Source organism: Denticeps clupeoides, chromosome 8 (assembly GCF_900700375.1).
Source record: "Denticeps clupeoides chromosome 8, fDenClu1.1, whole genome shotgun sequence".
Classification (NCBI taxonomy): domain Eukaryota; kingdom Metazoa; phylum Chordata; class Actinopteri; order Clupeiformes; family Denticipitidae; genus Denticeps; species Denticeps clupeoides.
This window is the reverse complement of record NC_041714.1, coordinates 6,251,549-6,279,247: the sequence shown is the minus strand read 5'-3', so window position 1 is coordinate 6,279,247 and position 27,699 is coordinate 6,251,549. Positions and strand designations below refer to the sequence as shown.

The window sequence follows — 27,699 nt, the reverse complement described above, 5'->3', positions numbered from 1 at the left end:
CAACATAATCTTTGTGTTTCGGTTTCTCAGAACACGCACTGAAAATGGATGAAGCCTTACTTACTGTACACAACCAACTGATAGGAGGCATCAGAGTTCTCTATGTCTCTGACTACTGCTACAAGGTACTTCAACCTTTAAACACATATTGCCTTTTTAAATAAGTGTTGCAAAATATGAAATCTAAAATTGAGAGATTCTTATAAAACCTGTCTGCTGCCCTGTAGTGCCTGTACCAGCCTCTTGTCTTTGTTAAAGATGGCCATAGCAACGCATCGGTAACAGTGAGCACAATTTTCACACTCACACTGAACGTGCAGCATGAATCTGGGAACGACACACTGTGTAGGTAATGTACTCTGTTTTTAACTTTTTAACTGTGTGTTTAGATCCTCGGTCTGATGAAAGCCTTTTCTAAGAGGAATCGATCACGGATCAGTTGATGTGACGCCGAAACAGCCTCGACACTGACCTGAAAATACGGACTTTGGGTCACACTATAACCCTACTGGCCATTTACCATAGTTAAGGGCATTACCGCAACCTGTCCAGCTGCCCCGAGTGCTGCCACTCTGCAGAGACCTTGGTATTGATTCCATGCCCTTTTCGGGTTAATGCAAGCTGACACTCCAATAATGACGAAAAGAACCGCTTTCCTTGGAAACCATGATGTGTACAGCAACAGATCTTTTAATCAAACCATTCTAACTTTAATCAGAAGCCATAAAAAATATATCTCAAAATATCTGGTTTCACTAAACCAAGTGCTGTTTTCCCTATCCTGTAGTTAGAATCTAGTCAAAGGCCTGTAGAGATCAATGGCAAGGTTCCTAACCAAACCGAACCGTTATTGATTTTCCCTCACACACACACACACACGCACACACACACACACACGCCAGCGTCTCATCTGCAGAACCAATCAATGAAGGCTTGTAAAGTACAATTTGGGGATGAATGCAAAAACAGTGCACCATCTGCAGAGCGCCTCCAGGTGTCCCTCAAGAGCTTCTTCTCCCTCTGACTTAATTCCCCACCAACATCAACAAATATGGGAAGACATGACCATGAATAAAAAATATCCATTTGAATGCCACGGGACACCCTGGTCATTATTATTATGAATTTTTATAAACCCTGAGTGATACACGATGCCTTTTAATTTCTTTCCCCAGGTTTAGTGAAATGTTCAAGGAAGCTGGACATTATTCTCTATGGGTCAAAGAGTCACAAACACCAGAGGATAGCGGCTCAGGGTGTATACTCTCTGTGGAAAAGAAGCCACACAATGCTTACTGGCGTGAGTATATATTCACAAAATAAATGTATCATCTCTTTGTGAGAGCATTAACATTGAACAACAGTTTTTTTTTTTATTAAAATTTTTATAAATTGTCTGTTGGCAACCTGGAGAAGAGCCTCGTTCCTCTCCCAAGGGCTGGGTGCACAGTATTGATCAGATGAGCTAGTCTTTCTTGTGGGGGCCAAAAAGAAAAGCTTTTCTGTTTGTTGTGGAGGCTGCCCCATGAGGAGCCCTAGTGGGAAACACATTAAGGGAGCGAGGTGGATTAGGGCATAATGGGATTTTGAAAAGCGCCTCTCGTCCGTAATGTGGACCCTGCTTTGCAATAGAGCAGATTATGTTGTAGATTGTACTTTTAAGTCAAAGTAGCCATTATCTGTCAGATATATGGCCAGTGTGTCTAGAATCCCCATAGTATGATGAGCGTCCATTAGTCTCGCTGTCTGGTGATTATATTCAGGCTCCAAAGGGCTTTCACAGCTTAAGTAATGGGTCTGGTAATCAACGCTGGCTCGGACTCAGGGGCTCAGCAGGAAGCTGACCTGTGCATTTAGTTAGCGTGGCCATAGGACTGACCACTGCTGCTGTAGCTGGGATGAGTGCCCTGACCACCAGCCCCTGTGAATCAAAATACATCAACCATCTATAACACAGATGTGCTCCAGATGTGTTTAAAGCGGCTGCAAAATTAAATAATAAAATAATTCATGAACTGTTTAAAATGGGAAATTAAAACATTATTAATGAATTCAATATGACATGAATTTTTAGATACATTATTAATTAATTAAACGTGTTATATTTAAATATTTCTCAATTAATTTTATTTGAGCACATTCAGTGACCCTTCAAAGTAAGTGGGCAGAACTAATGCTCATCTAGCCTGAGCTTGTACTGATGATTGGTTTGGTCTGAAGTTGAGTCCTTTCCAACATGACTACCATTCATGATTTATTTTCCTGCAGAGTTTTCAGGATTATGGGATGCAAATGTATCTGTGACCAATATCTTGATTGGTAGCCCTCATGAATGGACACAGACTAGATCATCATTAGCCCCATTGAATGCACCCAGACTAAATAAATTGGATTTTTTTTCAATATGACACATTTGAACTAATCAAATTTCTAGTTTCTAATTTTTATAATTCATTTAGTTTTGAATTAATTATTACACACTTATTACACATTTTATTATTCAATTATTGATGTATTTAGCTATTTTATTTTGCCACTCATAGCCCTCCATACCTAACAAGCTATTTATTCAGAATGTAGGGACAGTAATTTCAAATGTTAATACCGAAACTAATATATCTTTAATGTTGACACACAGACCAGCTGCTCACCATGTTCTCATTGTGGCAGAAGGTTCTTGTGTGTCAACTGGTTTAGTGACCTTTTCCTTTGTTTGTTTTTCCATACCCTGCCTCCACTTGTCCTGTCACACTATGGTGGATTGAACCTGGTGTCCGGTGCATGGTGCACATTGTGCACAGTCTTTCACCATGAAAAGCTGTTCTCATTATTAATAATAAAAAAACCTGATTACTATTTCATGTGTTACGAAAAAAAAATCTACAAATTTCATATGCAGGTGACATATGAAAACACGACAAGAACAATGTCCTTACACATAACACAGATAATATATCACTGCAATGTTTTTAACCGTTTGACCCAACTTTTATACTTTGGTGTGATTTTCAGAAATCAAATTAAGGATATCATTACAATCTCACCATGAACTTACGCAAATATTGAGTTAAATTAGGTAACATTCTGTTCAGTGGTGTTGGTGACCCCATTGGACATGTACATTTGTTGAATAGTTTTAAAGACTGCCACAGTTTTTGTGAGCATCACCAATCTAACATTTCATTCCCAGCGAGAGTTCTATGGTCGCCTCCTGGAAGCCCACGTGTTCTCAGTCAGGGACGCTTACCACGTGACCTGAGAGGATATACTTCAGACCGCAATGACTAGGATTTCACAGATTGATTGCATGCCTTTGGAATAGTTTTGAGTTACATAAGAGGGGATGGTTGGCTCCTTGAGAGCTCCCCTGTGACACTGCATGGGGGGTGGAAAAAATACGCCAAGCAGTGGGGTGTAACAAACAATATCATGCCACAGGATATTGTCCTGCTGTTAATGAAACTACGACTAACCAGTGATAATGTGCTGATCTGCATCCCTTGATTTGTGCTTATTGTCAATGAGCATTTTGATAGATGCTCAGCCCCTTGATCAGCCGTTCCATGTCTTTGTATTGTGTAGTAAAATCAGTTGAGCTTTTGATGTGTCTGTGTTTTACCTTTTTGACTGCAGCTCTCCTGACTGCATTTCTTCTTTTGGGGCTCGTCAGCCTCCTTTGGGCCTTGGCACCATTTCTATCTAGGTAGCCATCTACATTTACAGTGTATACTATTGATCAAAATTTTTGAACTCCAACATTTTTATTCAAGCAGTTCAGTGTCTGACATGAAAGCATAGAACAAATTAACAAAAAAATATTTTAAACTGTTGACTAAAACACTCTGGCATTCTTGTGTTGTGTTGCAAACCATTTCAATGGGGCTTAAGCCCAGAGACTTTGCTGAACACTACATGTTTTGTCATGAGGTAGTTCTGGCATAGTCTGGACTTTTGGGTCATTATCTTGCTTTGGGATGAACTCCTGACCAACTAGGGTGGTGCATGGTGCAGTAGAACTTGTTTAGTTACTTGTTTGGTTCAGGATCAAGTCCCTGGATCAGCTTGAGAGCAGCACAGTTCAAGATTCAAGATGCCGTGGAAATGGGGCATTCGCACAACGCACGACGCCACGAAATGGGCATTTAATACATGGATGACAAGACAAGGGAAACATCACCAAACAATGACCTGACGGCAAACAGACACGAACAGGGCAGCTTTATACACTCATACACAGGTGATAACAATCAGGAAACATTTCACAGGACGAACATGAAACCTTGCCAAACCGGATCATGACATTACCCTCCCTCCTAGGCACGACGCCCGGTGTGCCATCCAAAATGGTCCATGAAAGGGGAGGAGGAAGTCCATAAGGAAGAGTGGTGGCTGTCCTGCACTGATGGCTTCCGGCCCAGGCCAAAGCACGGCTCTACCATGGGGGAGACTGCAGCGTTGGGCGAAGCCCATACACGGAACGTTGGACCACCACTAGACATGGAACAATGGGGCAGGTGTCCTCCCGACGAACCACAGCTCCTTGGATCTCAGTGGGGCGGCGTCAGCTGCATCCAAACCTGGTTGGGTCATTCTGTCACAATGACTGGACATGACGTGGAAGAAGGATGCATACGCACAACGCCACAAAATGGGGGTTTAATACATGGATGACAAGACAAGGGAAATATGAACAGGGTAGCTTTATACACTCATACACAGGTGATAACAATCAGGAAACATAATAACACAGGACTAACTCCGGTCCAAACTCCAGACCCGGAGTCGCCCCTGCCGGACCGGATCATGACATTTACGTATATACACTACACTTAACTATACTAACTAAAACTAAAGCTTAAATACTGTACAGGTTATCTCTATAGGAGAAAAGTCAAACGTGTGTATAATGAACAGGTAAACAGGAGATAACTGGACAACATTGTGTAAGATGTTCCTCCTCCATCTTTAACAGTGTATGTCATACACTGAGGAACAGCATTCAAATATCCTGCATGATAAACCAAAGATTTCAAATTTAGATTCACCAGTCCATAACACCAGTCCTCAGGAGTCCACTGGTGGTGTTTCGTGGCCCAAGCAAGCCTCTTATTCCTTGCTTTGTGTTTTGTGTCTCCCAGACTTCTTCATATCAGTCTGAGCGCATTTTGATGGTGAAGAGACCTACACTTTTAATTGTGATGACAGTCTCTCTATACATTGTTAATTGTCTTTTACTCGCCATTTATTATAACACGCTACTTTCTGCCATACAATACTCTTCCAATAATGCTGATGAGGGTATTGGGTACAACCTTACCCTTTTTTAACTTCAAAGCAATTCACCTCTTACCTTTTCACCATTTCAAACTATTCATTGGACTTGAACTGCTTGAATTTCAATGAAAAATTTGGGTGTTCTAAAACTTTTAACTGGTATGGTATGTTTAATTATGTACAATGTTAAATGTGTTTAATTACATTCCAACAAGTGCATGTTCATTTTTAATTTCATTTGGCAATCATTGCTGTCTCTTTACAACAGATTAATCAGGAAAATTCACTTTTGTCTTCGAGAACCATCTGTAGGAAATGTAAGTACAATGAAAAAGCTAGTTATGGCTAACACTGAGAGAAGAGATGTGTGTGTTTTTGCAACAAGTGAAATGCAACTAAATTTTTTGAAGAAGCTCAATTTAGATTTAATTCACTGATTATCATGACAGTAATATACCATAATATACCAATAAACCATTTCTCTCTAAATTGGAAATACCAAGTGGTGTTTATAGCAGAAATTCAGCAGGGCCATATTTGCTATAAACCTCTGTCAACAGCAGCAGCCTAAATCAACTGTTGTGTGGACTGTTTGGCTGAATTTCATTTCTGAAATGTCTGAAATGTCTGTGCAAAAGTTCTGTCTCATTTCCCAGAGGAAGACGTCCTCATCTCCCATATGGTGCCATGGTGGCAGAACGATCCATCATGTAGAATTAGTACAAGAGCCTTCCTGCTCTGGTTCTGCAGAGTGCCTGTGTATAGGGCTGCAGTCCAGGGTAATCAAACTAGCCAGTGAAGTCCAGTTTGAAGCTAGGCAATAAAATGCATTCCCGGGTTCAGACTAAGCAGTGTATTTGATAAAGCGGTTCAGGGTAATTCAATTTGTGCCACACTGCAAGTTAAGGACTGTTCAGAGATATATGTACTAAGATTATTTACGTATTTGCTGTATATAGTATGTAATGTATATAGGCACCATAAAACAGATAAATCCTTCACCAGCACCAGCTTTTATATATGCATTATGCTTCTTGTTATATGTTTGTACAGGACGATGAGATAAACCCTACTGAAAATGGTGCAACCACCCAAAGATCATCACGGCTGAAGTCTCTGGACACCTTTAGAGGGTAAAATGTGCGATTCAGAAGGAGCAAATATTTCCTGGCATCATCTTTTTTTCATTACTTTATGGTCTAGAAAGTGCCCATTGTTTATGGCATGGATCATACAGCCAAAGATTACAGAAGGTCACCGTTTGGTCGCCCGGTCACTTGAGCTATTGTTATCGGCCAGTCGCCTTAGGCATCATTTCTAATATCTTCTGCGTCTGTGGTTTGGAACAGTGGAGTCCTGTTGGCCAGGAGTGATGTGATTTAATCTCGTGTCCCAGCACCCCTAATTGTGGCTTGGGGGCAAACACCAAGCACACGTCTCTTGAAACAGGAAGCCATTGTGGGGCTGACCTCCTGCTTACCAAATAATAATGATGTAATAATACAGCCAACATATCAGCACATATCCACAAGGCTTGGCATGGTTCCTCATTGAATAGAAACTACGAAATATATATTACATCAGTTCTTCCTCACATCACTTCATGGTTTTACTCTTTTGCCAAATACGTAAGGGACATACATCATGATGATGCCGGACCACCCACTATTCAAAACTATTCACCTCACATGTTGGAAACGCTGGTTTTACTGTCACAATGAATCACAGTCTCTTTCTCTAGAACACCATTCCTTATCTACATACAAGTGGTCAACACAAACAACCTCGGAAGAAAGCAGACCTCAAACCTTGTCTCTGATGCAACCAGGATAACTTCTAGCTAGCCTTCTCTTTACAGAAATCTCAACCTATCGTTATTCATAAAAAATAAATATTGTACTACAACAATTATCAAATTGATTATGAATTTAGAAGCCCTTTGATAAGCATACTGTGTGCACATTCAGGAAAATTTGCCATCTCACAAGATCCCAACCACATACAATAAATACACCTGCAAATTGACCTTCAGGTCCTGAATATCTGTTTAGTGACTCTTCAACTCTAATAATTGACCAGAGTTGGCTAATTTAATATGCATGTTCATGGTCAGGGCAAAAATCTGTATCACCAACAACAATGACTCCTCTTCAGCTAATACTAGTCTGATGCGATTGTGAACTGAAATCCACGATAATATCCTGCCATTAGTCCGTGGAAAAAAAATAATTATTGGTAAGGTCCGATTGGATCTAATTGAAAACTTTAATTCACACTTTTCCTCACAGAGACAAAGTATGAGAACATGATAAGATAATTACCACATTTAATGCATTGTGTGTTTCGATCTTCTTATGGAACTGGTGGTACAATAAAGGCTCAAGGCCCCATGTGTCACTAAACTTAGATGCCTAAAATATTAAAATAATAAACCTGACCCATGTCCATATAACAGTTAATCTCTTCCCCATCACTTCATTAATGGCAAAACATTGGGGGACCATTTTGGTATCTTTCCCAACACTCTTCATGTAACGATGAGTCTGTTGAATTAAGCTCTTTTAAGTTTTTTTTATTTTCAAGGAGGATGCATGAAACTTTTGATGATGATGATGGAAGCTGATTAATTTTTACCTAATGGAGAATGTTTGTCGCCACGGGTACAAAAATATATAGAAACTGAAATACTGTTCCACAAATTAACGATCTTTTATATGAATGCACTCATGGTAATTGTAAAAATGGTTGCTGAACAATTCCTGACTCAGGCCCATGGGTGACTAATGCAGTGTCACTCATTTATAATGTCAATTAATTTTTTAAGTGGATATCAGCATCTATCAACTGCCATCCAGCTGCGCGGGCATCTGTTTGTCGGTGCAGATTTTAGTATTGTGTCAGCTTTTAAACTTGTGAATACCACCACTGATCACAGTGTGTCATGAGTAAGCAATGGTGGCATTCAGAAGAAATTCAGACTGAGGAGTGTGGTGCTCACAGGAGTCTTTATAGATTAATACTCTTGGAAAATGGAACAATAGAAAGAACTTTTCCTACTCTGCATGAAAGAATCATAAGTTTTGGCCAAACAAATTTTTGACCAATGGTGGAAGCCATCTAAAGTAAATGTCCCCCCCTTAATTTAAGTCCCTTAATTTATTATGTTTGTAATGTCATATTATAATTTTTGTAACATTGAAGCAAAACAACTTCCATGAGACTGAACCATATGGACATGAAATTACAGAATTTGAAAAAATAACATTAATCCCTGGCCCAACCAGTATTATTTTAATAGGAACTTGCGTATTGCCCATGCCAAACAAGCAGAAACTGGGGGTGATTAGAAAGCTTGTGTGCATGTGACTGGCAGCACCTGGCCAGCCCAGGGCTGCCTTGGTGTCACAGTTTACTTAGTTTTATATTTTAGTCACCACAAAGTCACTCATATTTTTTGTATAATGATTTTGTATAATGTAGTTGAGTAAAAACATTTGACTTTGAAATGTAGTCATACTTTATTGAAATGGAGATACATGTCCAGCACTTTTTTTTTAAATAGCAAATAACGCTCTGACTTTAAAGTGAAGTGATTGTCATTGTGATACACAGCAGCACAGCACACGGTGCACACAGTGAAATTTGCTTTTAACCCATCACTCTTAGTGAGCAGTGGGCAGCCATGACAGGCGCCCGGGGAGCAGTGTGTGGGGACGGTGCTTTGCTCAGTGGCTCCTCAGTGGTACCTTGGTGTATCACGATTCGAACCGGCAACCTTCTGATTATGGGGCTGCTTCCGTAACCGCTAGGCCACCACTGCCCCAATCTAGGCCACCACTGCCCCTTAACATTAACATTATTAACATTATTACCATAGATGTCAACATAAAGAAAAGTCTGATTATGTTAAGACCTTAACTTTTTTATTAGCCGCTTTTTTTTGCTTTGCAATGAAAAACGGCATGTGTTTGTTCTTATGCAACACTCAGGTCACTGGTCGTGATCATAAAGCAAAAGATTTTAATTAAAAGATTAACAATAAGCTGCTTTATTGCAATCACATGCTCAACCTGCATCTGGAGATTGAATTAGTAATAGCCTGTGTTGCTATAGAAACTAATGGCTGCAGTTCAAAAGAGAGTGTGTGTTTAAATGTCTTAGAGACTGCCAAATATCCTCAGAAGCATTGAAATTTAAGTCTAAAGGTAAGACCATTTAGCGGGTCCCCTGTGTATTTAGGAAAAAATTGCATTTGGTTAAGTTTAGAGGTAGACTGAGGTTTAGGCTTCTACATACAGCTAGTAACATATTTTTTCTTCTTTATACAGCTAGTAATATATTTATATACATGTAGTTTCTTTAATTTTAGGTCCTCACAGATGCATAGACACAAACTTGTGAATGTGTGTGTGTGCGCGTACTTCAGGCTTTGCTGAGATTTGACCGTCCTTCGAGATGATTAAAATCTTGTATCAGCAGGTCAGGCCTAAAAGGAGCCATAATGGTTTCTGTTGTATCTCTTAATTGAATTTAGTTGAACAAAAAAGAGGACGGGCCGTGGGCAGACACAGAGGCCTTTGTCTGGCGGTATATTCACAAGACTGTTTCCCTCCTGTTCCACACTTAAACGCAACTTAGCACGATTCATAAGAAACTAGCAAGGGATGGTGATGATGAAACCGTGCTGGGAGCAGCTTTCCAGCAGTGCAATGTACATTTCCCAGGTCAACTGTCCCTCTGCTTTCTGCATTTTTCTAGACATTTACAAAAATGTTTTTTTGCTGCATTGACTGTGGACCGCAGCGCACCCTGTGAAATTATAACTCTTATAATAAATTGCACAGAGGGGTTTAGTCAGCAGTTTCACGCGAGGAGATCCAGAGGACAAGCGTTCATTTCCGGAGTGATTCATAATGCTTAGACTGCATTTCCTCCTGCAATATATATTAAAACCTGCCCCACCCACACCCTGCTGATCTGTAATGTGGACGTCTGACAGCTGGCCGGTGGGAGACACTGAAGATTGAATGGGTGTCAAGTTGATATGCGCAACCAGCCATAACATCATGACCACCTACCTAATATGAGTGTATATCAGTGTGAATTGCGTTCTAAGTTGCAGATCATTTAAGTCCCCCAAGTTTTGTGCTGGTGCCTCCATGGTTTAGAATTTTTCTGCAGAACATCCCACAGAAGCTCAGTTGGATTTAGGTCTGTAGAATCTGGAGGCCATGTCAATGTTTAGGGGGTACTGTACCCAAGGTTTCCCAGCAGAACACTAACCACTGTCTGATACTCCCATGCCTGTTGAAGGAGGACACAGGACACCCTGACCAGTGATGAACCAATGTGTTCTGACACCTTCCTATTGGAAGCACATTCACTTTTTCAGTAGGTTAGGGCTACCGTAGCTCAACATCTGCTCATAGCAATTCACATAGCAAACTTGCTATAACTCAAATCACTTACACTTGCCAATTATTTCTGCTCAAAACATATGCCTAATACCGCCCATCCCACCCCCGGGCAAATAATCAGTGGCATTCAGATCATCTGACCGATGCATATTTACTACAGTTTCTTCCTGCGTTGAAAGCAAGTGTATGAATGAATTAATGACCTGTTTTTAGACTATTTAAACATACGTTGATGCTAAGAGCCAACAGAGAATGCATAATTTTTTTATACTTTAGACAGCCATGGAGTAATATTTCTCACAGACAGGTTAGAGCCAGTCATAAATTAGGTCATTTTTGAAAGCTCACAATGAAGTATCTCTGTGGTTCAGTCACATTGTTTTCGGTCTGTGTTATTGACAAGACATTGATCCATTTTGAAATGAGCATGTATTAGTAAAAATTATTAGGTTTTTTTTAATTTGCTAATAATAGAATAACAGAGTTTGCCATGCCAAACAGGATTAGCAGACTGATGTCTTTACCTGCAGATTTCCCCCAGAGGAGGCTAGCAAACCCAAAAATACGATGTAATAAACAGACCTCAGCTCGGTCCCTATATCTCAGAATCCAACATAATTTGGTATTTCTCAATATAATCTGGTATTCCAGAAACACTGTCCACAATTCACCACCTTTTTAAAAGTCGTACACGAGTTAAACCTTAATTCCCCTCACTCTTTTGTTGGGATCTGCTTTTGGCAGTAAATTTTGAGTCATTTAGGCATTGTGTCGTATGCTGAGTGTGCAGCTTTGTTTATTTATTTCATCCTAAAGCAGGCCTGCTGATCTCACATGGTCTTCCTACTACTTTGCAGGTTCTCTCTTACGGTCATGGTGTTTGTGAACTACGGTGGAGGAGGGTACTGGTTTTTTCAGCATGCTCCCTGGAATGGTAATGTACAGTAAGATTTTTGTCTGTCACATGTGAGCCAACACATCTTTATAAATGAGTAAAATCAGTACAGATTTTTTCAGTCTGCCCACAGCCTTCACTTTTTCTCGCTGTAGTTTGATTTAATTCAATAATAAATATTTTTTTCTTGTAACAAAAAATGGAGCTGAAATTAAGAAAAAAATGAATTGCAGAATGCTGCTTTTACTGAATGGTGGATGTGATAAAGGTACTTTTGCAAACTCATTATTACTGAGTACAATTTTCAGTGTGTGTTCCATTCTGCTGAAAATACATAAAACCTAAAAATCTACTTTGCTTAGTTGAGAACCAAAGACATATTTTCTCTGTTTCAGGCCCTACTGCTGACATCAATTTTAAAAAGTATTATCCTCTGTGTTATAAGCAATAAGACCCTATTAGTGAGTCTGGCAGTGAATAAAGTGAATGAACATGTACTGGGCATAGCAGCTCATCACCATCTCCATCTGGAGCACATAAGATAAGTGTGTGTGTGTGGTCCTTATCTCACTAGAATAAAGTGCAGTGCTCTGTTTTGTTCACCAGTGTATGGTTTTATACTGTAGACTGCAATGATAAGGGAGAGTACAATGCAATTACTTACTGAGATCAGACTACGCATCTGTTGTTAAGGTCAATATCACTAATAATCTTCATAAGAACTAGATGGTGTGGTGTGTTTAAATTTAATGGTGACTGTTACAAAGAGCATCTCCTCAAAATGAGCTCAATTTGAGCTTCATAATGGCCTCTTCATCACATCAGCAGAACTATATTGATCATACAGAGGAGCTGACTGGTTTTCATATTACTGCCAGGCCTCCATTGTCTTGGAACTTGGGAAATGTATAAATCACTCACCGTCTAAAAATCGAAGCCTAATCAGAGAGTCATGGTTTGAGGGCACGCCTCTTTTTATTACTTGCTTCAGACAGTTTTTAAAAAATAAATCTTTGCATTGTCGGATACACAACTGTTATAATCATTTGTTCATTCTGGAATCAGCCCATCCATCTGCCTGGGGTCTCTGTTTGTCCAGACTTCCTGTGGAAATTAATTTTTTTTTACTTCTGACTGACAAAAATAGCTGAAAACGATTTGTTTCTCTGAATAATCTCCGTTTCCCTCCCTCTGTGATTGCATTACAGGACTTACAGTGGCTGATCTTGTGATGCCTTGGTGAGCTGCCATCCTGCATTTAATCAGTCAATACGGAATTATTATTGTTCATGTCAATGTACAGGAATGCTGACCTGAAAAAAAAATGGGGAAAACATAAGTGGGCTAATATAAGACAAAGGGCTTTTGAGTACAGTCTAGGTACAAACCTTTCAAAGTACAAAGCCATTAGTTCTGTTTTGAAGTGAACCCTTGAATTACGACGTGGATCATTGTGATGCTAGTGAATGTGATCGTATCTGCTTCCCACGCCTCAGGTTTGTCTTCATAATTGGGACCTCAGTAGTGCTGGCGTTCACGTCCATGCGCAGGAGGGCTGTGGGCCGCCTTCAGCTCCTGCGGAAAGTCACCTGGCGAACCGTGGTCCTGACGCTCATTGGCTTCTGTTTTCTGAACTACGGCCCGAGAGATGGACTCTGTGCGTATGCTTTATCTACACACTGACTTTACTTGTGTCCCATTGAATCTAAATTATCACTGTTATGTAGAGAGTTAAAGTCACAATTATGTGAACTATGATCTGTCTGTCTTACAAGGCAACTGCACATTACATATTTTCTTGTGTAAAGGGCAAACATAGATAGTGCCAATGTTGTCAGAATTGGCCATTTTGTAGTGGAGGCCTAGACTTTGCGTTGGCGTGGGTTTAATCTGGTAATATCAACAAAAGCAAACATGAAAATGTTGACAGGGTATTTAGTATTCAAGCCTATCTTGCTACTAGTAGTTCTAACATTGGTTATTTACATTTACAGTATTGAATATTGTTTGAACCTGTGACTTTGTGGTCTTCCGATCCATACTGCCCTGCTATGGTATGCTATGGTAAAACAGCAGGGTAGATTGGATTGGTTTATGCCACATTTTCACGCATTCACAGTTTTTTGCTCCAAAAGTGATAGTATGAGGCCAGTGTCTGTGTTCTAAAAATGTAATTGATAGTGCTGAACCACAGCTCTCTGTTGAAGGATTGCTATCTGGTGTGGTGTTCCAGTCAATAATCTCTTGAGACTCACCATTTGCAAATTGATTTCCTGTTCCCTGGCTGTTTGATAGTTGCTGCTAAACAGTCAAGTGGAATAAAAGGAAGACGCCCCCAGGCCATGGCATGGATGCACGCGATGATTTACCTACATACCTGAAGATTTGTAGGATTGTATCCATTCTGTTAATTAACTGGAGGAAAACTCTTGCTCAAGCAATGCATTGTGGGATTCGCTGGGTCGTCGATATGTCAACCTGTCCCTATGCCCATGCACAGCCTGAAATGGGCGGGGCTTTCACACTTTAACCTATATCTTTAGACCTTACTGTTTAGTGTGCACAACCATGTGAGGCCACAAACAGTTGTTAATGGTGCGCTGTGTAATATATATGCAAATCTGATGTCTGAAATGAAATATAGTATCAATGTTTTCATTTTGAGTTTAATTGGCAGGGTATAATACGCTATAAATGGACCCCTAATGTCATTTACATTTAAGGCATTTAGCAGATTCAGATTCAATACATAAGTCAGACAATAAGAAGGTTACAAGTTCATCTAAATATTCTTTAAAGAGGAATGTCTTGAGCTGCCGTTTGAAAATGCTCAGTGACTGAGCTGTTCTGACCTCGAGGGGAAGTTCATTCCACCACCGAGGGACCAAGACAGAGAAGAGTCTAGATGAATGTCTTCCTTTTACCTTCAGAGATGGGGGGACCAGGCGAGCAGTACTGGAGGCGCGGAGATTACGAGGTGCAGTGTGAGGTGTTATAAGGGCTGTGAGGTAGGATGGTGCTACTCCATGTTTGGCTTTGTAGGCCAGCATCAGTATTTTGAACCTGATGCGTGCAGCTACTGGGAGCCAGTGGAGGGAATGTAGCAGAGGGGTGGTGTGGGAGAATTTGCGAAGGTTGAAGATCAGAATGTATATGCTGGAATGTATATTAGTTCAGTTTTGGTGGGATTGAGTTTGAGGTGATGGTCTGCCATCCAAGATTTTGTAGAGATTTTGGAAGCAGCATGTAGGTCTGAGGGAGGAAAAGAGAAGAAGAGTTGTCCACAGAGAAGTGAGTGGCTTCCATAGAGGCCGCCATCTTATTTCAGCCTTTTTTTCAGCATTAGCCCAGAATATACAATACTAAACACTGGCTCTAGTCTCTTAAATCAAGTTACACTTTGTAATCCTGATTTGAAAGCCACGAATAAGTGATTGCAGTAGTTGGAACATCTTTATTCAGCACCTGGCATCCTCAATTAGCTTTATATTACAGGGCCTATAATTAAGATAATGAAGACGTTTTTCCGTGTGGTAGTAGCCTAGTGGGTAAGATACCTGTCTATGATCCTAACGACCAGAAAGTTACAGGTTCAACTAGGACACATACTACTCTTGTGTACCTGAGCAAAAAACTTAACCCTAAATTGCTCTAGGGGGACTGTCCCTGTCACTACAGATTGTAAGTCGCTCTGGATAAGGGAGTCTGATAAATGCCAGAAATGTAAATGTTATTATACATCCATGTATATTGTTTTCAATGGTTCTTTTAATTTAGAAAAAAAGTTATAGTATTTAGGAAACAAAGCATAATAGTTTTTGGAATTGCAAAATACAACTCATCTTTTCACTGCAGACCTCCCTCCTGGCCCTCATCCCTGCTTTTTTCCTCATTCAGACCATGGGGCACTGAGACACAAGCGTGTATTACTCACAATAGGCAAATTTAGTTAATATTTCCGGAGCTGATGTGAGTGCTGTTTACGTTCAGATGTCAGCCATTTGCAATTTCTTGGCCTCATCCTGTGAGCTGCAACCAATGTTCAGATGGCACACTTTTACCGACATTCACATATGTTTCCATTTCATGGGGTAAATGTACACTGAACTTTGCAGTTTTGCTGCAAAATGCATGTTTTCTTTGTGCAGGAACATTTTCACAAAGGAACATCTTTGTGTCTTATGCAAATGCAAAAGTGGGCTGTACTGTGTACTGTGCTGCTGTTGCTGTATCAAAAAGAGGCAATTTTGGCAGCTTTAGCCTGATAAAGTACAAGGCGGCATAACAGCCAACAGTACATTAGTCAAGATGTTTATACATATCCAGGCTCGGCAACAGCCAAGATGGCACTGAATCCTCCTTGAGCCAGTTTCCTGTCACTTTATGTTAAAGATAAAACCAGCCACTAGCGCTCAATGTAATTTTTTTACTATTTAAGCATATGTTCTTTGTATAATCCTAAAAATCAAATCAAAGTCTGACTGATTGATTTTTTTTTTTTATCTCAGCGCCATGAGTAATGGGAAGGTTCTTCTTTAAAAAGCGTAACCTGTGTTTGGAAGTGGCATCTGCCATTACTCATTAAAATGTCCTTCTTCTGTCCTGAAGAGAGGTGACATTTTTATTTGATTTGTTGGATCAATGATCGCTGTTATATTGTTCCTCACACTCCTACTGTACAGTATGTGAAACAAAAAGGTTTTCAATTAACTAATGTGGAGATTACCATCAATCTTCCTGTACCTCCACACACACACACACACACACAGCCGATGGCTCACTTTGTTATCCGTCCTTCCTGCTCTCTTGTCCAGATTTTTTTTTTTACTGACCATAAAAAGGGGAGCCTGTTAGCTTCACCTCCTCCTATTTCCACCGCCACCCCTGTAGGAGGATCTTTAGGTGCTTTCAGATAGATGGTCGTGGTCTCTTCCTGTGCTAGACTGCGGTTGTTTATGGGCTGTCATGACAGCTCATAATAACAACAGACAGTTCACCAGCTCTGATCCTGGCACAATCTAATACTAATAATTACAGTAATAATGCCGCTATATATGCTCCATGTGTTGTTATGACATGTTGAACAGTGCAGATGAACAGTCTAGGATACTTATTTACAGTTAAACTCTGTGCACACGATTCTATCAAGTGGCTTGTAGAAAATTACAATAACATGGGAATATTTTTTTTCATAATCACTGTTGTCTTCGAAAGTAAAATAGAAAAATGTAGAAATATGGTATGGTACATGAATGACCAATCATCTGTGTCGTTGTATTACAGTATCGTTGTCCTGGCTACGTATACCAGGGGTCCTGCAACATTTGGGCTTCACCTACTTTGTCCTGGCCCTGATGCAGACCTTCTCAGCACATGCTGAAATTCCTCTAAAGGAGGTGAGCATCAAATTCAGACGTATACCGCACCATACAGAGACAATGCATGTGGTTGGACAAGTAATGACTTGACAAATCATTTCAATTCAATGTTGAATGTTTTATTTTCTATTTTCAGGCTGGCAGGGATTATAATATTACATTGTGTATGTATACCAACAGAACTGTAATAAACATAACCTCAGCCTCAAATTACAGGACATCAATATACAGTTCAGTGTATATGCAGAATTTACACAGACTGGCTTTATCTGATCTTGTACAGATGCAGGCTGAACCTCATCTGCTGCTTTCTTTAAACTGCATCCACCCACTAGACAATTCATTCATCCATCCATCCGTCCGTCCGTCCATTCATTCATTAATTCAGTGCATCACTGCTGACCGGGTATTGTTGGGGTGTGAGACATTTGTCAACACTGCAGTTAGACAGATGCTTGTTCTCTGTTGATGTGTCGCATCTGAGTCGCTGCAACCAAGGTTTCCATTGGCGATTCTAGTAAAAGTGCATTTGTTGTTGCAGCATCACTGGTGGAACCCCATTCAGGATGTGGTTTTGTACTGGCCAGAATGGGTTTTCATCATCATCCTGGAGATGGTTTGGCTGTGTCTCACCTTTCTGCTGCCAGTTCCCAACTGTCCAACGTAAGTTGCTTTCGTGGTGTAGGGCTCCTTCCAGCTGACCTTTTTACTGCTTTCTGACATTCTTCACCAGCCAGAATCAGATGATTGATCTGTTCTGATAAAAGTTTGGAAAACATGAGCTCCCTTTAATACGTAATCATGTGGCAGCATCAATGTAACTGAGCTGTTTTCCATAGTGCAGAAGAAAGCTGGTGTTATCTAATTGTCATGGAGGGATATATGGGCTTTTTGTGTGTGTGAAGGAGCACATTTGGTACAGGTCTTCTCAGTCCCTTCTCATGATTTATGGGTTTGTGTTGGATGCTACAGTGGGAATAATTAGCCAATCTCAGTCTGTCATGTGCAATAAGAGAAGGAAGGGGCAGAGGATCCATCTTAGTCACTCTTCCTTTCCCCCCTTTTTTTGCTTTGTTCCAGCCATTCATTAATGCCCCGGTCCTCCATCCTGTCCGGATCAGCCGAGCCTGCAGCAGCTTCACTGATTTAAATTCTGCCACTGAATAATGCTATAAAAGTTCAGTAACGCAGTAAAACTTTCATTTCGGTCAAACTACTAATCTGAACTGCACTGGAACATTTAACCAGGGATGGGTTGTACCAGCACTACACATTCAGAATACATGACATCTCATGCTATATAAAATGGCACACTCAAATGTGGTCTGGATTACACAAGGAAAAAGAACACACACAGGCATGCACACAAACACACACAAATATATCTGTTTTTTATTGTACTACAGCAGCATATATGATTACATTTGTGGTGATGTTTTCAACCATTTATATTTTTTCAATGTGATGTATCGGCAAGAATTTTATCTGAAAAAGATGTGTTTTGATTTGATTGATATAGACTACATTCTTGAAACACTTGCAGTTCCAGGTTAATTTTCATTGAAAAACAACCTGAATTGTGACCTTCCCAAAATGTTTAAATAATAATGGCTTTCTATGGCTGAACTGTTCTAGCTGGCCTGAACCTTTTGATCTTTTAACAGTGGCTATTTAGGTGCTGGTGGTATTGGAGATGGTGGCCTGTACCCAAACTGCACTGGAGGTGCTGCAGGATACATTGACAGATGGATATTAGGAAATCATATATACCACTATCCCACATGCAAGGTGAGCCATACAACTAGTTATTCTTTTTCATTTATTAACTGAGATAACAAATATCTGATTATATGTGCATTTTTCCTTAAGACATTGTACCATACAACAGTGCCCTTTGACCCTGAAGGTGTTCTGGGAACAATAAACTCCATTATCATGGGATTCATGGGCATGCAGGTAAAGCTGGAATGCAATTGGCGATCATGTTGATAATGTTATTATATGTTAGATCATGATATCATTTACAGACAAGTACAAAACCAGACAAGTTTTACACCTCAAAGAGAAATACAAAAGGTTTCAGATTTACATTATTACTGTAACAGACCCAGTGAAGGTCATAGTCTCGTAAGCCCAAGGAAAGTAAATGTGCTGTGATGTGTTGACATGCTGTCTTTCTCAGGGTCACTTTGCCAGCTACACACACACACACACACACACACACACACAGCTGTACCCAATCTCTGATGCTGAGAACATTGAAAAGACAAGGACGGGTGTCTGTGTCTTTGACTCAAGACTTTTTAGAGGTTCACACACATTGATGTGGACACTGTGCTGAGCGCGGCCCTCTTCAGCGCCCGGCTTCGTACACATTGTTTCATTCCCAGTAGGAGGGCAGAAAAAAACGTTAGTGGTGAGCTCCTCAGTCAACGCGGCTTTGAGGACATGCCAGGTGTCGCCCACCCCCATCTGTGGCTGCCGAGCTAATGTTCACGGCTGCAACATATTCGTCATCGCTGAGACTTGGCCACCACATCTGCCGGAGCAGGATCCAGGAAACATGAACGCTTTGTCAGGGACGCTCCGCTCACATCCGCTGCCGACCAATTACTGTACCCACCACACCCAGAGCAGTGTACCTGGGGGAGACTTGTCTGTCAATAAAGCAAGGAAATGCTTCAGAACTACCACATGAGTGTGCATCAGTCTGAAATTAACTGGAAAAACTCAGTTTTCTTCACTAAAAAGTAAATGTATTGTTTTTTTAACAGGCAGGAAAAATAATTCTTGTTTTTCGTCTGAGGAACCTCAGTATTCTGACTCGCTTTCTGATTTGGGCTGTCATTTTGGTAAGTTGACATGGTTCATACCTTCAATTGCATGCTTTGTACAGGTCAGATTTATAATAAGGAATACAAACATGAACTCAAACAAACCCAAAGGTGCGTGGTATGAAGACCAGAAACTGAAAAGCAAATGCAATCGGTAAGGATTCCAGTGTCCACATCAGTGTAGCCGCGTCCTCCAGCGTCTCTCTCTCTCTCTCTTTTTAAGGAGCCCTGACTGATCAGGCCGGCTTGTTCTCAGCTCTGATCAATCAGAACTCCCCAATCAGGTGCATGGCGTCCTGTTGTGGGCACCTAGCGGTCCCCGGACGTCAAACCATGTCTATTATTTGATTCTCTTGCCCACTAAAACTCTTAAAAAAAAAATTGCACCTTGGGGCAAATATGCTGGTGCAATATAATATAATATAATATAATATAATATAATATAATATAATATAATGTAATGTAATGTAATATAATATAATATCATTTAACACATTTGAAATGCCCCCCCCCACCATACTTTACTTCACATCACACTTTGTCATAGCACAGTAATTACACTGTAGTAATACATTCATTATTGAATGTTAGCACTCTGGAGTTGTTAATTATGTGCTGTGGTGGAGTTTCTTATGAGTGACATTGTCCTGGTCCTCACTCTGTGACCATGTACCACGACCATGTATTGTGACTCTGTGACCATGTTTTACTGCTTCCTTGCTTGATGGTGGGTTTTGGTTCCAGCCAGAAAGATGTATAATGCTACCCAGTGGGACCGGACCGGATAACTCTCATTGCTTCCATGTTCATAATGGCCTCAATATACAAGAGAGTAATGCGAAAATATATAAACGATCAGATGAACAGATCATGTTCTCCTCTCCACTTACCCATGCTGCATTTGCTGTAGTGGTAAACAATCTTTGTTTCAGCACATTCACATATTCTAAACACTCAGGCCACTCAGGCACACAACTGGCACCTTGGGAGATATCAGACAATTTTCTGGTGCCTTCATGCTGATGTAAAGATAAGCTTTTTGTTTTATAACCATTGTGCCATTGCATCGGGTTGCTGTTCAGATTGGGTGGTCCCTCAAACAAAGCAGTATAAAGCTAATACGTGCATCGGAATATGAGAAGCCACTGGGGTATCTTCCCATGGGAAGAGCTGCTTCTACCCAGACCATTTTACTTCCTTCAACATAAAATAAAACAACAAAAACAGCATAACATATGTTAGATGAAATCTGGTACGTTGGCATTAAACTTCTCAGAGATATTAGATCAATATGACCTGTATGTTCATAGGAAATATAAGAATTATTGAACACCAGAATGCATTAATATTTAACCCTTTAATGCCTGAACCAAGAAATAATAGACAGAAAAGTCTAATGTTTAGCCTTTCTTAGAAAAAAAAAAATAATAATTTGCAATTCTGTTTTTGCGTTTATATCGTATTTAATACTTAGGGCGATAACAAACATCATGCTCTGCATTGGGAGTCCAATTCCTATCTTACACTTTGTTATCTGTCTCTACATGACCCTCTATGAATGTCCATTAAGCCATGTGTAAATTAGCCATCGCATAGATATTCATGATTTCCAATTCTAAGATTTTTTGTAAATGTCACATTTCAATTTGTATTCAGAACTGCTTCATGGACTATGGAATAAAAATGTATATCACATCCAGAAAAAAACAAACAAATGACCATTGAGGGATTTACCACTAAATCTATACTATCTAATGCTTGTCTTCTACCTTTTGCATTAAAAAAAAATTCTCACATACAACTAGTGGTAACTAGTGGGATTTATCACTAAACAGTTTTATCAGATAGTATAAAAATGGTTTTATGCAGTTTATATCTCATGATAATGCAAAGGGTCTCAGAAAGGCTTTTTTTTTTTATTTAACTTTTCTGGGTTCAGTGAACATAATGCCCATGGAACCCTGGTAGATTCCCTGGAGTATTGACACTGACGTCTGTACTATGCTTCAAACAATGCGCCAGCATTTATCTGGAAAGATCATTCTTATTACAGAATCTTAGTTAGTATAAGTATAAGCCGTATTTTTCAGCTGAAGATGCTGGTGGCAGATAAGGTAGAATTAATTTGTTTGATCTGAGGTAAGTTACCTACCACTTACACTGGATCTTTCTCTTCAGCATCAACCTTGTTTGCACTCCAGCATTGTGCATGTTCATGTAATAATGTGCTTGCAGCAGGATCAAATGTGAATTTGTGATTGGTTGAGTGGCTATTACGGACAAGAAGGAAAAAGTAAAAACTCATCCATCAATTCTCTGCAAAAGGACATGTTGATGGGCATTAAATCTCAGTCTGTGACATTCTAGATATGCAAGTGTGTGAACTGGTTGAATGTGTGAGATATTGAGAGACGATATTTAGTGACATTAGCATGCTAACCTGTTACCAATCCACCCTGTTTTGTTATTCTATACCAATATATAGATATAAAGTCAATGTAGAGTTAATAGAAATCAACATGTTGTAGGCACAGCTATTAGTTCATAATTTAACTAATATTTAAATTTACAGCATTTATCAGATGCCATTATCCAGAGCGACTTACAATCAGTAGCTACAGGGACAGACCCCCTGGAGCAACTTAAGGTTAAGTGTCTTGCTCAGGGACACAATGTTAGTAAGTGGGATTTGAACCTGGGTCTCCTGGTTCACAGGCGAGTGTGTTACTAGGCTACTACCACCCTATACAATATCAAGACAAATATCAATACAAATCTATTTTATGTTCTGTGTTCTTAAAGACCTGTTTGTTCATAGAAAATGTAAGAATTATTGATAACCAGGATACCTTAGCATAACTGTTTAATATATACAGTACAGGCCAAAGGTTTGGACACACCTTCTCATTCAATGTGTTTTCTTTATTTTCATGACCATTTACGTTGGTAGATTCTCACTGAAGGCATCAAAACTATGAATGAACACATGTGGAGTTATGTACTTAACAAAAAGTGGAGATCTGGCCTCCACAGTCACCGGACCTGAACCCAATCCAGATGGTTTGGGGTGAGCTGGACCGCAGAGTGAAGGCAAAGGGGCCAACAAGTGCTAAACACCTCTGGGAACTCCTTCAAGACTGTTGGAAAACCGTTTCAGGTGACGACCTCTTGAAGCTCATCGAGAGAATGCCAAGAGTGTGTAAAGCAGTAATCAGAGCAAAGAAACTAGAATATAAAACATGTTTTCAGATATTTCACCTTTTTTTGTTAAGAACATAACTCCACATGTGTGAGATGTTTGTTACGAGTCTGCTGACAGGAGGGGATTTGTGTATTCTTATATACTACCTGATTTTTCATCAGAAATCACCCCATGACTAAATCTTACTCTTTTAATGGTCACCTATTATGACAAAATGTGACTTTGTGAGATAATTTAACATTAATACGAGTTCCCCTAGCCTGTCCTGCAATGGCTAGAAATGGTGATAGGTGTAATGAGTGCTTTGGCCATTCTGCTTCACCATTCAGAGATCGGCAAGATTACAAAGAACCAGTGGGTTGAAAACATTTTTCTTCTAGAAAAAGGCCAATACGACTTCCTGTTTGCGCCCAACAGAAAGTGTTGATGACGTAATTTCTGCAAATGCTCACTCATTTCTATAGGCCGCTCTCCTCCCCGTCCCGCCTCTCTCCTCCTCATTTAAAGCTACAGACACTGAAACCGCATAGCCTGATTCGGTCAAAGATGTGCTTTTAGACTAGGTTTGGTGATTTATTCTCAACTCAGGCATATACATGAAGTACACAGTAATTTTATAAAAAATTATAATTTTCAGATACTAATCGATACTAAAATGTATTCTCAATTTCGATATCAGTTAGCACTGGTATCGATATTAAATTCCAGTTTTGCATCTGCCGGTTCACAGAAAGACTACTACTCACACCGGCAGACTACAACAATTTTCAACAGGCATTGCAGCAGGCTGTCCCTCCCCCAGCTACCTGGAGGACTGAATATTTACACGAGAGACACTGTAAATAAACAAAAAGATGTGGAGAAGTGCTTCAAAGTTGTCTCCGGTGTGGGTCAGAGGGCGAGATGAAAGAGTAGTCGGGGGCGGAGCGGTCAATCGGCAACATCCAGGGCAAGCAAGAGACAGGCAAGGATAATCCAGGAGGGTAGTCAAAGAACAGTAAGTTCGCTTGAGTCATTGCTTCTGAGTGGCTGTCCTCTTGGGCGCCCGCACGCCCCCTGTAGGACCCGTGGTGGAACGGCAGTCGTGAGAGGGGAGTAAAGTTGTTGTTCAAACGTTATATATTTTAACTGGCAGTGTCAAACAATACTTTTGGAGTAAGATAACTATAAAAGTGGCTGTTCCTTTGCTTGTTTTATAATTTTGTAAATTATTGGAGGGTTTTTAATGTGTTTGGCTCAAAAACATTAAAATACATTAATTTATCCGTTAATTTTTTTATCCGTTAAATCTAGCTATTTATTTATTCATTAATTTCTTTGTGTAGCATATGTGTGTATATTTACTGCCATGTAAAGCCACGATCTGAGTATTTCAGGAGGACATCTGGACAAGTTCAGAAGAATTCAGTTCGCCCTGAGAATTTTTTTTGCCAGGATGCTGCGTCCAGGCGTCCCAATAAATCGAGGGCCGGGATAATTACAGTTCAACGATCAGCACTTGGCAGTCAGAGATTGAAATTGAGCGACTGGCCTAGATACCAGCGGTTGTCCCACATCCTGCTTGCGTAGCCTGGAGACTCAATCTTAACCCGGCCAGGCTATGTCCACATCATTGATTCTGTCATCTATACAAATGACAGATACCCCCCCAAACTAGCATGTTTGGATACTGATCTGTCTTCTTCCTCAAAATGAACAGTAATGGGATATTCTCTTTTGAAGGAACCAGTTTAACACTTCTCCTCTTCTTCAACTCGGAAAATGTGTGAACAGTTCTGTTTGCAGGTTTATCAAGGTTGGTGTGTGTCTGTTGTCTGTGGCCAATAAAATCTTAAGTGGTCCAAGTGATGAACATTCACTTAATCTGCAAACTCTTGGTTCTTGGGGTTCAGAAGTGCCTGCATTATTGCGCGGCATTGATTTGGAAATCTGTTTGGTCTCCACCCTCAGGGAACCTCTGCAGCCATCCTGTGTAAGTGCACGCGGGACGAAGGATTTATACCTGTCAATAAAAACCTTTGGTGAGTGCTTCCTGACCCTCTAAATCCAGCCACTTTCCCCAGAAAGGAGAGGATGAGTTTCCAGAAGGCACAAATCATGGCCCGCTAAAACACGCGTTTACTTACCTCTAACAGCAACGGGCCGCAGTAAATAACCACCAGCGGGACGCATCCTTGAACGGGACTGGCCAATCGGGAAGGAGGTGCTTTATATTGCCCTCATTGCCCACACCCACCAAATCATGTCACGAGCGCTGACACTCTCGCATGTCACCTTGGCGTGAAGCCATTGTTGCAAATGTGGGTGTGGCTGCTCAAAAACACAAGCATGTGTGATCCAGACGTGGTAAATTAATATTAAATTGTCTGTTGTGGTTGCCTTGTACATTCTCTTTGCTTATTTTATTGTGCTCATAATAAACCACGCGGCCTCAAAGCTTCCACATACACTTGCTTCTATGGCATGGGGGGGGAAAAAAGAGTTTACTGCACTCCCGTTTACCCCGAAACCATTACCTGCCGGGGCTTAATGGACAGCTCATCGTGCCCAGCAGGTTATTGAACTCTCAGGTTTGAGTGGCTGTCTCCTTTCCTAAAAGTAATTAACTCCCAGGCAAGAGTCCTTCCTGGCCCCGCTTCAGATTAAATAAAAGATGCCTGCCGGAGAGCTCTGGGACGTGGCCATTTTACATTAGATAATATTGCATTAAACATCCTTGCACTTAGGAACAGACAGGGACAAGGCTTGCTGGCTGGGCGTGCAGCAGCAGGTGCCAGGGATTCACTTTGGATGCTCATGCTTCTTACGGTCCAACGCAGACGCGGGACATTAGTTATCGGTTTTCATGCCTTATGCAAATCACAGGTTACTCACTCTCGGTCAGACTACAAAAAATGTTGCATTCTTAAAGTGCATGCTGGGATTGTAACATATTGCTCTTAAAATGCATGATTTGTGATATAAATATACATATCAACATACACACACACGCATAGACTAAGATGGAGCCATTTGAAGAATCCACACCAAGAAACAGATTTAACATTTTTGTAGCAGGAGAAAGTGTTTGATTAATGCTATTTTAATGGCTGCTTTGCTCATGACGTCATTAAAAGCCGCTTGATGATATGCTCATTAACATGAGTGAATGATGAGCGAGTGTTCAACATAAACCTTCAGGACTGTTGGAAACTGTCCCCATTGTCCAACTTAAGGTGGTGGAGAGAAGACAAGAGTGTGAAATGCTACCATCACAGTAATAACACAGTAAAAACACAGCAAAATCTTCAACTTTTTACCTTTTACCACCAACTTTTTTATTAAATAACCTCATGTATGTTATTTCAGTCTTCCGTTTTGTTAAATAATGCAAGATACATAAATGAATAGAATTTTTGGAACCCTCAGATTCACTGCTTTTTCTAAATGATATTAAAAGTTTGTTTTCTCTGCAGGTCCTTGTCCTATGTGACCTGCATGGGCTGTTTTTCCTTCCTCTTGCTTGGTGTGATGTTCTTCATTGTGGACATCAAGGGCTGGTGGGGTGGTCAGCCATTTATATACCCAGGTAGTAAAACAACGCACAGATGTGATCAATGGGATCAGATGACAAATACACTAGGCAAATGGACATGATTATAAAGAAGTAGATGAAACAGTTAAATCCACAGGGAATACAAATGCAACATTGTTTCCTCATCCGGACCTTCTCAACACCACTTGATTCCTTCTTAACGAGTTCAGGGAGAAATATGCAGGTAGTTTATTGTGTTTTTATCACAAACCTAATACAAGTACCTTCTACCTGACTCAGGACTCAGGAGTCAGAGACACATATCTTCACATATGTAATTAAATTCGAAGCATGAATTAGAAGTGCTGTCTATAAAATCTTATGATGCTGTCGCTTGCAGGCATGAACTCCATCTTTGTGTACATCGGCCATTCTCTCCTCGGTGCCTACTTCCCATTCAGCTGGGAGATGCGCTGTCAGGACAGTCACTGGGAACTGCTCTTCCAGAACCTGTGGGCAACGTTCCTCTGGGTGCTCATAGCGTATTTCCTATACCGGAAACGGTTTTTCCTGAAAATCTGAAAACGTTCCAGCCCTCGGCCGTGCTCATGTAGTCTATGTGTCGGAGCATGGAATCTGGTAGAGTTTGCACCTTAATTAGCAAATAGCCATCCACAATGGTCTGATTTATAATGGGCCCGGGACACCTTTTTATTTGGTGTCTGCCATGTTAGGGCTGAACGTGGTGATTAAATCAAATACACTGAAGTGGTACTTAACAAATTAGAAAGACTGATTCTTCCGCTCCTAGGTGGCCATTATGAATCTGTTGTCATGGCCACTCCCCTGCGGTGCCGAAAGAGCAGAGCGACCATCTGCTCCTCGAGTGACAGTGCTTTAATGGGGGTCAAGCTGGACTCCTCACTGGAGAGTGTGGCTATTAAGGCCCGTCCCTATAATAACCAGAACAGCATGAAATGACCCAGCCCTCACTCACACTGATTTGTAAAGATGCATTAAAAGCAATCCCAAAAAGGAAGGAAATATCCCAAACAGAGCACAATGAATTTATGGATTGTTCTACTTCCATTTGGAGGCAGTTATTAAGTATTCTGATGTGTGCAATTCATTCTCCAAAATTAAATGTTTAAGCTATTAGAGAAATCATCTATCCAACAAGGTTGA

The 27,699-nt window shown here is 40.4% G+C and overlaps 1 protein-coding gene across 1 annotated transcript; it reads left to right on the top strand.

Annotated features, from left to right (window-relative positions):
* Positions 1 to 44: 44 nt before the first annotated feature.
* On the top strand, positions 45 to 27,699 carry LOC114795651 (heparan-alpha-glucosaminide N-acetyltransferase). The gene is made up of 17 exons (XM_028989170.1): positions 45 to 125; positions 228 to 349; positions 1,176 to 1,300; positions 3,634 to 3,703; positions 5,543 to 5,591; positions 6,328 to 6,407; positions 11,549 to 11,625; positions 12,795 to 12,825; positions 13,083 to 13,243; positions 16,870 to 16,982; positions 17,506 to 17,627; positions 18,629 to 18,752; positions 18,834 to 18,920; positions 19,739 to 19,816; positions 24,951 to 25,021; positions 26,456 to 26,568; positions 26,915 to 27,699. Exons 1-17 carry the CDS (start codon positions 45 to 47, stop codon positions 27,094 to 27,096), a joined length of 1,686 nt encoding a protein of 561 aa, XP_028845003.1. The 3' UTR covers positions 27,097 to 27,699.